General features: G+C 35.1%; 3 protein-coding genes across 3 annotated transcripts in view; 2 read left to right on the forward strand and 1 right to left on the reverse strand.

Moving 5' to 3' along the window:
• LOC132309708 (uncharacterized) overlaps positions 1-179 on the forward strand; it is a 4,403-nt gene extending 4,224 nt beyond the window's left edge. The window contains exon 4 of the mRNA XM_059807995.1: positions 165-179. Coding sequence (XP_059663978.1) covers positions 165-179 — 15 coding nt within the window. The remainder of the gene's footprint in view (positions 1-164) is intronic.
• On the reverse strand, positions 165-7,973 carry LOC132307621 (anaphase-promoting complex subunit 6-like). The gene is made up of 10 exons (XM_059805431.1): positions 7,469-7,973; positions 5,934-6,068; positions 5,151-5,224; positions 3,164-3,203; positions 2,900-2,945; positions 2,579-2,658; positions 2,210-2,391; positions 1,983-2,108; positions 1,793-1,867; positions 165-531 (listed from the first exon to the last, which is right to left on the reverse strand). Exons 1-10 carry the CDS (start codon positions 7,712-7,714, stop codon positions 402-404), a joined length of 1,134 nt encoding a protein of 377 aa, XP_059661414.1. The 5' UTR covers positions 7,715-7,973; the 3' UTR covers positions 165-401.
• Positions 7,974-9,051: 1,078 nt separating this feature from the next.
• Positions 9,052-9,915, forward strand: LOC132310352 (uncharacterized). The gene is made up of 2 exons (XM_059808536.1): positions 9,052-9,532; positions 9,648-9,915. The coding sequence occupies exons 1-2, from the start codon at positions 9,233-9,235 to the stop codon at positions 9,663-9,665; spliced, it is 318 nt and encodes a 105-aa protein (XP_059664519.1). The 5' UTR covers positions 9,052-9,232; the 3' UTR covers positions 9,666-9,915.
• Positions 9,916-10,000: the final 85 nt, after the last annotated feature.

Below are 10,000 nucleotides of genomic sequence, written 5' to 3' on the forward strand. Positions count from 1 at the left end.
TTAAAATAGAGGAGCATTTTATCCACAAAGTACAATGAAATAAAGCAATTGTAGAGGGTATGAAATGTGAAAACCAAGATTAAAGGTGAATCGTAAAATCTATACCTAAGTATACAAAAACCAAGATTAATTTACCTTGTGATCATTTTCTCCACAAGGTATAGGTTCCGGGGATATGAGCTATGCTTATAGCCATATTTCAATTATAATACTAACAAACAAAAAAAAAAAAAAAAAAATTCAGGGGAAAAAATAGGCAGACAACAGAATATGAGTCATGAAGTAAAAGCTATTCAAGATCACTAACATTCAGCAAAAAACTTTTTCTACACAATGCTTCTACTGTTGAAAGAGACATAATATTAGATTAAAGAAAGGGCCTTACAGAATAATATCAAAAATTACCCGGGAAATAAACGAGCACTAGTGCGATATGCTGACATTGCTTGGTCACCCTCTTCTTGAGCTGCATAAGCATTCCCATAACCTATCCATGCCGGCGCAAATGTTCCATCTAGACTCGTAGCCTTGCTGTCAAGTAAAATAATGGATGAGAAATCAGCAAAAATAAACACCCTAGGAATTTAATAAAAACAATTAAAGAGAGGATAGTAGAAAACATAATTATGAGTTCAAAACTATGAATCTGACATTACTTAGTGCATGAAAAACACCACCCGTAGCCCAGTAAACAGCAGTTACCACATGGGAACTCAATCTCAAAACTTCACTAAATTCCAATCACGATGCTCTGCCACAAACCATTCCTACACCACCACACCAGCATCTACTCCCAAGGTCACCTTCCTGAACCAAGCCTAACAAGGATCCATTGAAACTTTTCCAAGAGCTGATATACAGAGAGCAAGACTGCAAGAGCACACCAAGGAGGGGGCCTCCTCTATATTCCTCTTACTACCCAAAGAGCTACACATTTCCCATGATTTCCTTCCGAAGCCTGTATTTATCATTATATTCCTGGGTAACTTAAGGCAATAAACAAGCAAATCCAAAGATACCATTCATAAAAGTAGTCATTACAAGCTAGTCGGACCACAACATCCCAAATTACTGGTTCAACAATTTCTATCTTCATAATAAATTAATGTCAACAGTCCATCTTCTCACCTTGGATCCCCTATGCTAGCCCTTAAGAAACCCCCCTAAAAAATTTGAACATGGAAGTCCTTAAAACCAATCATTTTGTTTAGTAGAAAAGCCAAACACTACCCTCATATCCCTAGTAAAAAAGTGATTTAATTAAAACTTCACAATTAACTGTCAATTCACCTTGATGTTTACATATCACCATCAAATCGGGTGATCATATTCTGTTGTGTCTATCCACCTCAAACTATATGCCCGTCACATGCTCAATTTTGTCTCTCTCATGCATCCCTTCAATGTCACCACTTGCTTGAACCTCTTAAACTTTCCAAAAAACAAATGTTCCGTTAAATGCTTTGCATTTGAATAATGAATCACTTGTAGCACCTTGGATTTCCCTAAGTGTTAACTTTGCTGGCAGATGACACTAATGCATTGACTAAGAAAATATATAAACTAAAATGTACAGTAGACAATGTAGCATTTTTTAAAATCAATAATTAGTATAAGTAACACCTAAGCATCTCATGGAAATTAAATTGTGTGGATGATGATACAGCTGAATGTATTGACACCTAAAATAACACCTGAATATCAAGGGAAAAAAATGGAACTCAAAGAAATAGACAAGTTACAATCTGTTAAAAACTTGGGTTAAGTTCAACTGAAAGTGCACGATTATTACCTGAAATAACGGCGTGATTGATCATACTTCTTGATACAATAATAATAGCAACCCACAGCAAACCATGACAGAGACCTAAGAATTGAGAACAAATAAATAATTATGCAAAAATTTTAAATTCAGCATAAAACAAAAAGGATAAAAGCATAAGTTTAGAAGAAAAGGTAAAACAATAAAAAAGCATTCTCACTTTTGAGGATAGTCCTTGACTAAGTTGCATGCCAAAAGATAGAGCTCATTTGAATTTCGAAGCTCCATAGCAGCTGCTAAATGCACCAAGGTACATTTCAGATGGAAGGGATCCTTTTCAAGCAATCTAGATTGCATGGGTTACAACAAACATAAAAGCTCCAGTCAAGCTAGGTATGTTAAGTAAAAGTTAATGGTATTATTTGATTTGAAAGCAGACCAACTTACAATGAAGTTAGTTCAAAGCATTTTTGATATTCGCCACACTGGTGGTTGTATTCAGCTTTGCAGGCCAAAAGATCAGTGTTGTTTTTCAATGTGCAAATGAAAGACTGTTCCGAAGGTTTAATATTACAAGCTTCTTGTTCGAGTTCTTTGAATTTGGCTTCTACAACATTTTCTTTATCATACTGTGTTAAATGAGAAGGAAAAATCATTGGCCGTTACGCAGAAGAACACAGCACAATAGTTATAATCAGTGAAACTAGTACAAATGAAGAAGTTAGTGCATAGTTTGGAATTCCAAATGCTTCATGGACCCAAAAGAAACCAAAGATACAACACAAACTATAAAATATTCCAGTTGCAAATGCTTACCTTCTTTATCAAACATGAATAGAAGGAAGAGAGCCATCCATCTTCAGGAGCGAATTGCAGTGATGAAAGTAGACTTGTCTCTGAAATTCAACGGCAAATCATATGAGCCATAATAAATCCTCTGAGCAAATTACATAGTTCTATGGAATAATACAAGGCAAAAGCAACTGCATTTTGTAGATGATTGTAGCAGATCCCACAAAAATTTAAGAACAGGTGACAGAAAAAAAATCATAAATCAGATATCAGATGCCATGATTTCATTCTCCTTTCACATTACACCTCAGTTATATAAATGACAAAGTAAATATAATAACTCACCTTCCTCACATGTAAGCATGTGATTCTCAATAAGACATTCCAATGCCTGAAAAGGGAGGAAAATAAATAAAAATTGATAACAATAATAAGAAAAGTTATAAAGATTGACCAACTATATTCTAACGAAGAAAACAGTTTACAACATGTTTCCAGCAAAATGATTAAAACAATCATGACTGCAGAAACCTAAATATAAAAATTGTTCATTTAGAAATCATAAATAGAATAAAATATTTATGCTATTTGTAAAGCACCTACACATACCTCATAACATAAAGGATCAGCTTTAATAGCAGCTTTGTACCTTGAGAAATCATAAATAGAATAAAATTAATTGAGCTCCTTCAACTGATATATAAATCATATTCAATATAATCAACATATTAAAACAAATACATTGTTCAACAACAAAAAGAAAAAGAACAAAAAATAACAGAAAGAAATGAAAGAACATCATAAAATATAAAATAAAAAAAAAATAAAAAACGAATCCCAGGCGTGGAATGAAACAGCAATAATAAGCACAAGACAGGCTTCCACCTTGTTCACCACAAAACTAATTATAGAAATCATTTCTGGCTCTGTAAGCCATTTGCAATTTTAACGTAAATTCTGGTAGGGTTCAGTAAATTATGTGGGTATCGGGCACAGACCAATTGCCAATTTGCCACATCAGCATCTACTTGTCATGAACTGTCCTTAGACATCGTTGCATGAGAGACTTCAAGAAGATTTCGCCACCTCTTTAAAAGCATCTGTGATATTCAATGGAGCCCCAACTTCTTTTCAGACACATCATTGCAAAAAACTGTTTTTCCAAATAAGCCAGTAGACAGCATATGTATGGCAAAAACCTCTTTTCCTCATATAAAACTTGCCAAAGAGCTTTTTCTCCTCAGATCCGCTCGAGAACTCGAAGACCATTGCAAGGACCTCTTCTCCTTAGACAAACCTTACTATGAAGACTAAAGAAACCCTAGGTGCACAAGTGCTCAAGTCAGGAAAAGGACTCTGAGAAGTTCTATAGCTCAGTATCCAATTTATCATCATGGCCCATAACAGCAGTTTAATTGATGGCTTTTTGAGATCCTGGGAGTTAAAATGCTTGGTAGCTAAAATTCAGCCTCCTTGATCACTAAGACCTCTAACAGATCTCCTAGTCTCGACTTCCGCCTATCCCAATCTACCTCGAATCTATATGATATTTTCTCTTTTCTAATCATTCACAGGAAGACACAAATTACAACTGAGAAAAAGAAATAAGAAGAAAAAGAGACATCAAAGAAATCGAGCAAATTAGGGGAGAAAGGTAGATAGAGTCTGATAAGAGAGGAAAACAAAAGAGAGAGGAAAGGAGTGGAGGAAGAAGAAATAGATAGAGCTCAAACCTGCTGCAGATTTCACTATATTCAATCGATCACTTGTATAGTTCTGTTTTCCGAAGAGACCAAATTATAGGCTTTAGAAGACCAAGGAGGCTGGAAGCACTTAATAACCTTCTAAGCTCAATCCTACACAACATAGTGACTATACAAGACCCAAATCTCATTCTTAAGACCCTAGAACTTTCTATAACTTAATAGCTAAGGCAAATTTTCATAAAATCTCCTTACATCACCCAGGAATAAAAAACAACACATAATGTGCCATAACATTTTCTGGTGGGTCCCACATCATGCCTTCAGAGAATTGTTGCTACAAGGGGCTCTACCTCAATCAGGCTACCTGCGTAGGGAACATCATATGGCATAAAACATACTTATCTCCAAATCCAAATGTACCTTCTGTAATTGCATTGAACATTCATTCATAAGAACAAGTCATGCTTTCTATATATCATTTCAAACATTTCATCTCAATCTTCCAACATCAAACTTCCACAATGTCTCCCCTCCGCAAGACAAAAAAAAAAAATAATAAAAAAATAAAATAAAATAAAGCACAACTAAGGTATTTGTTTTTTTATATATACTTTTATTCAAAAGTAAAAACCAAACCCAACCCCATCCCAGCTTTTTAGATGCCATGCCACACTTAAACAATTTAACCATTTTACAACAGGTATAGATTCATACACATAAAGATAAAATTCAAAATCATATGTGAATATTACTGCAGAATATTGTAAACATGAAGTTTTATGATACATAAATTATAAGAATGATTAAATCAGAATTACGCAAATCATATTTTTCAAAAACATATCAAGAGCATGAAGCATTGAATACCCCACAAGACAGCTAGAACTTACCACTGCTGAGCCTGGGCACGGTTTTCCAAAGCTCCGTACGCCTTGCCTCTTAGAAAGCATATGGCTGACAGAATCTGATCATGAATGAAAAATATAATCTCATTCTCAAAACTTAATAGCAATCATACAATCCTGGAATTGACATATGTCCTCTCCAATATAGCATATAATATCAACAACAGAATTTTAGCAATCGATGATGGATAAAAGGATCATCATAAACAGATAAACTCTTAAAGCTACCAAACAAAAAAAGTTGGCGAATAGATTCATAAATGTGTAAATTGACCAAGCAAAAGTGCAACACAACTTTTTTTTCTTTTTTCTTTTTTTCTTTTTTTTTTTTTTTTTTTGATAAGAAGAAAAAGATGATAGAAACAACATCAAAGTTCCATATACTATGTCCTTTTTTGGCATTGCAATTTCTTAAAAAAATCCCCTGACAATTTGCATTAAGTGACAAAGACAAGACATTAACAAATGGCATGATCCATTGAGCAGATCTAATAATGAGCCCCAAATTGACCCAATTTCACATCGGCCATAACTTGTGAAGGTCCTGTGACCTTTCATGCTAGACTCAACTGCAAGTATGCAACGGTTTCTTCCAAAACAAGACAAATAATAGATACAATAACCATTTATGTAAATGGGCCTTGATATTCCAAAGCCAAAGAGTTGAAAGTTGTGACTTGTGAGTTAGCTAGCAGGACATCCATCTCATCTCATATCAGAGCAATATCAATAGATCAGTTACATGTGTCAAAAGGAACATAACCTTACATTAATTTCACGATCTTCCGCATCTTTGTCCAAATACATGACATTGTAATCCCTCGTGTCATTGATGTTTCCATGTTCATCCACCTTAGCATCACCAAGCATTAATAGACATTGATCCCACTCCTTCAGTTCCTCCTGATCATATATATTTAATTAAAAATAGCAAACAAGTTTTAATAAACTATGTAGCGATAGCTAAAATACATATCCACGACAGAATAGAACAATGACTATTTCACTAAACCGCTAAGGTTTAGCATTTAGTTGTGTAAATACTAAGAATCTAGAATGCAAAAGTATATATTATGATATACAAACTTTCCCTAATAGATGTACCAAATAGAAGAGTTCTAGATGCCACACATTAACTTTTGATATTATGCTTTCAATGATGTATTATGCACGCCATTACTACTGAATGTAATTGTAAAGGCCCAAGCCTTTTTCCCAACTACTTCAAGTCAGCTAAATCATAATAGAACATGTAATGGGAAATTTAAAGTTACGAAGAAATAACAAGGACCGCCACATCAATAGCTCATGAGTTATTTTTTGCAGTCATTATGTTTGGCAACTACCGGCACTTGAGTTTGAGCCAAAAGTACACAGAATCAAACAAGTGGCAGGTATAGCTTGATCTCCCAAACATGTTGAAGCAACAAACTGTATCAACTAATTTAAGATTTTATTGATATCTAAAAAGAATCAGGTGGTTTATGTAACTACCTTAAATAGCCCTATGACTAGCATAAACTCGTACAAATCCCTAAAACTGGAATTTTATTCCAGCTCCTTGCCTATTAGGAGTGAAAAAGAGTAGGTTTTTAATTTACTGAGATTCAAAATTTAAGTTAATCCATGCTTATTGGGTTGTGGTAACATTCAAGCCCTTATTTCTTGTTTATATTTCAAAACGCACACACACACAATTAAACATTTAAATCACTCTTTTATTCCAATTAGAAAAAATATATTTTTAAATTATTTTTGAATAACCATTTTAAACACACAAAAAATGAATTGACATTTTTACTTTGTGTATATATACGCACTTACATATGGTCGCATATGAATTTATATATTTGGCACATGTAAACGGACTATGGATGCATTTATTTCTATATATATTCATACATTATATATATGTTTATTTAGACACGCAATATGAGTTTCAAATGTATATTTATATATCGACCTAATTCACATTTCCAAATTTTGCAAACTACTTCTTTTTTTCCAAAAATTAGAAGAAGAAGAAGAAGAAGCTATAAAATATCCTACAGGCAATCAAACGCCTGAAAAAGATCTAAAGGAGCCGTCCATACAAGTACTAATTAACAAATAAAGATAAAAATAATAATAATAACCAAAACAAATAATTAACGAAGAGATAATTGAAAAAAAAAAAAAAATGGCACAAACAAAAAACTCGAAATTCCAAAAGATCTAGTATATAAAAAAAGGGAGCCAAACATGAATTAGACGAACTGAACTTTTTATTAGTTAATTGACAGCACAATGGGGAAGAGACCTACCAAACATTTGGCGGCGAGGTAGCGGAAGCGGAGATCGCGGAGGACGATCTGAGAAGCATTGAGGAGGTGGAAGGCGCGGCGGTAGTGGCGGCCGAGGAAGAGGGCTTGGGCCTGCATGTAGATGTCGGCGGGGTCCGACGTGAAGGCAGCGACTTTATCGGCGAAAAAGATCGCCGATGAGTAGAGATGCTTGCTCACGCAGTCCCTAACCACACCTCTCAGCTTCTCTATTTCTTCTTCCCTCATTTTTTTTGTGATTTGAATTTGAATTTGCGCACAGAGAGTGTGTGTATTGTGAGGGGTTTTTGGAGAGAGAGAGAGAGAGGGAGCGGAGGACTGGTTAAGGGTTTAATTATTGACGAGAGGGAGGGTCAAAAGAGCGGGAGGTTCATTTCTTTGCGAAGGACTTGTTAGTGGTATGGGCCTGGGCCTAGATTTTATATTGCGAGTGAATCAGAATTCAAATCCAAAAAAATGGGAGCAACCATATGGATACTCTCCAATGAGAGCATTTGTAAGACATTTATGGAAGAGATTCATAGTTTTTTCCGAGCACATGACATCACCAATGCATCTAATTAGTATGTAGGTTTTCTTGACATACAAAATTCATGTTCTTAGCTATTAAATTAAGAATTTTACTTTGGGATCTTTTGATTTAACAGCTCAAGGAGTAAGCTCATTCTTATGAAATTAATCATGGATTTACTACTTGGAAAATGATGGCCCTCTGCAGCTTCAATGCCTAAAAAGGGCAAAAAAAAAAAAAATAAAGAAAGATAAATAAATAAATAAACATTTCCAATGCTTTCTGATGATGCATCTGATCATCAAACGGTACCAAAACGTGATAGCACATTGAGATTCGTATCAATCTATCCAAACAATATTAAAACGGTACTATCTGTTGCACTGGATGCACCACGAAATCCCTTGAACAGGTGAAGAAAAATCTTCCCATTGGACCAACTACTTTTATGGAAGATTGTCCCATAACATTTATTGTTGTTGTAATTGTTAGCTGAGGCAATCTCAACTCACCAAATGCACCTGGGAATCCAAAGTAGGTTTGTGGATTGAGGTTTCACGAAACGAAATGCATTTATTCAGCCTACTTGATTGATGTTAGCTCATGGTAAAAGGTAATGATACAAAATCAAAAGTAAGGTCCCATCTCATGGAGAAGGTACTACCATTCGAGAAATACGTGGTGGAGTAGAAATGCGTATTGTTTTACATGTATGGCTCAAATAAATAGGTGTATCATACATCTGACGCATCTAATATCTATTATACATGTATGGCTTAAATAAATAGGTGTACTACGTACCCGACGCACCTAATATCTATTCCATCTCGTGACATTAATATACGAATTATGATATTGTCTTTGTCTTTTTTTAATATTACTTTCAATATAAACCGTGTCACCATTTTAATTAACACATGTAAAATGTCAAAGGACAGAGGCCTCTGTTCCGGCTGTGGTAGTATTTAAGTCCTGTGTCAGCTTATAATGGTTCAAAAACACGCAAGACACCAATCAAGTACTTGCACATATTTTAATTATGTTGCCTTAGATAACCAAACTTTTTATTGACTTTGTGCCCCATATACAGTGACCAAATGAGAATCCCTTGTCATAGTACCCATGTCCTTTCCATAATGGCATGTCCAACCTCTATTTATTATTCAAGAAGCCTCTGAGCCCCCTCCCCCTCTCTTTCTTTCTCACACACAAACACACACACACACACACACACAATGCCCACCTCTCAAGATTCATCCCCTTCATCATCGTCTGAATCTTCCTCTCTAGACAGTCCAAATGTTCAGTTGGTTTCAAAATCATTATCTGACAGACTTCTTGGTAAATACTTCGACGCCTCAGAATTCGACTTTGATTACCAGCAGAGTGGCTTGTGGTCTCCTCCAATCCCAATCCCCGGAAAAGTGTTCTTGGCCTCACCGGCCGGTAACATATGCTCGGGAGATGAAATGGTCACAAAACTCAAGAATCTAAGGAAGGCCCATTGGTTTAGAAGGCGCATTGTTCGCTTCACTGTATAAGCTTCAACTTCTACACACTTCAATTCACTCTACACACACACACACACACACACATATATATATATATTGTATTACATGTTTTGAATTCAACTACTTGTTTCTTTTGCAGGCCTTTTGGTGTTCTTGAAGGGAATGTGATTCTTTGCTTCAACGTTAATCATTCAAGGGCGTGACATGTCTGAAAATTACAATCCCGGCCGGCATTGAAGTACTACTGATCAGTCAAAAAGGTCGAGGTCAGAAGGAACACACTGGGATGTGTAATTCGTGCATGTATGTATTGTTCCAATAGATATATAATTAATTATTCTTATTTTAATATTTCGGTTCCATTGCTGTAATTTGATTGCAAGCTAACTAACTGTGGTGTTTTAATAGCTTTTGTGTATTTTCATGTTTTTTTGAGTAGTAAAGTCCTTGATTATTTGAAATTTTGAATAGCACAGTGACCCGTCAGCATAC

The sequence above is a fragment of the Cornus florida genome, unplaced genomic scaffold, assembly GCF_030987335.1.
Source record: "Cornus florida cultivar Cherokee Brave unplaced genomic scaffold, ASM3098733v1 CherokeeBrave_3.0.0_Hap2_Chr05, whole genome shotgun sequence".
NCBI classification, from domain to species: domain Eukaryota; kingdom Viridiplantae; phylum Streptophyta; class Magnoliopsida; order Cornales; family Cornaceae; genus Cornus; species Cornus florida.

Bases quoted from the DNA above. Each gene is read 5' to 3' on its own strand.
- LOC132310352 (XM_059808536.1), top strand. From the start codon at position 9,233: ATGCCCACCTCTCAAGATTCATCCCCTTCATCATCGTCTGAATCTTCC.
- LOC132307621 (XM_059805431.1), bottom strand. From the start codon at position 7,714: ATGAGGGAAGAAGAAATAGAGAAGCTGAGAGGTGTGGTTAGGGACTGC. The intron at 3,204-5,150 runs GTAAGTTCTAGC...TGATTTCTCAAG, and splicing joins CGTGCCCAGGCTCAGCAGTG to GTACAAAGCTGCTATTAAAG. The intron at 2,109-2,209 runs GTAAGTTGGTCT...CATGCAATCTAG, and splicing joins TGCTTTGAACTAACTTCATT to ATTGCTTGAAAAGGATCCCT.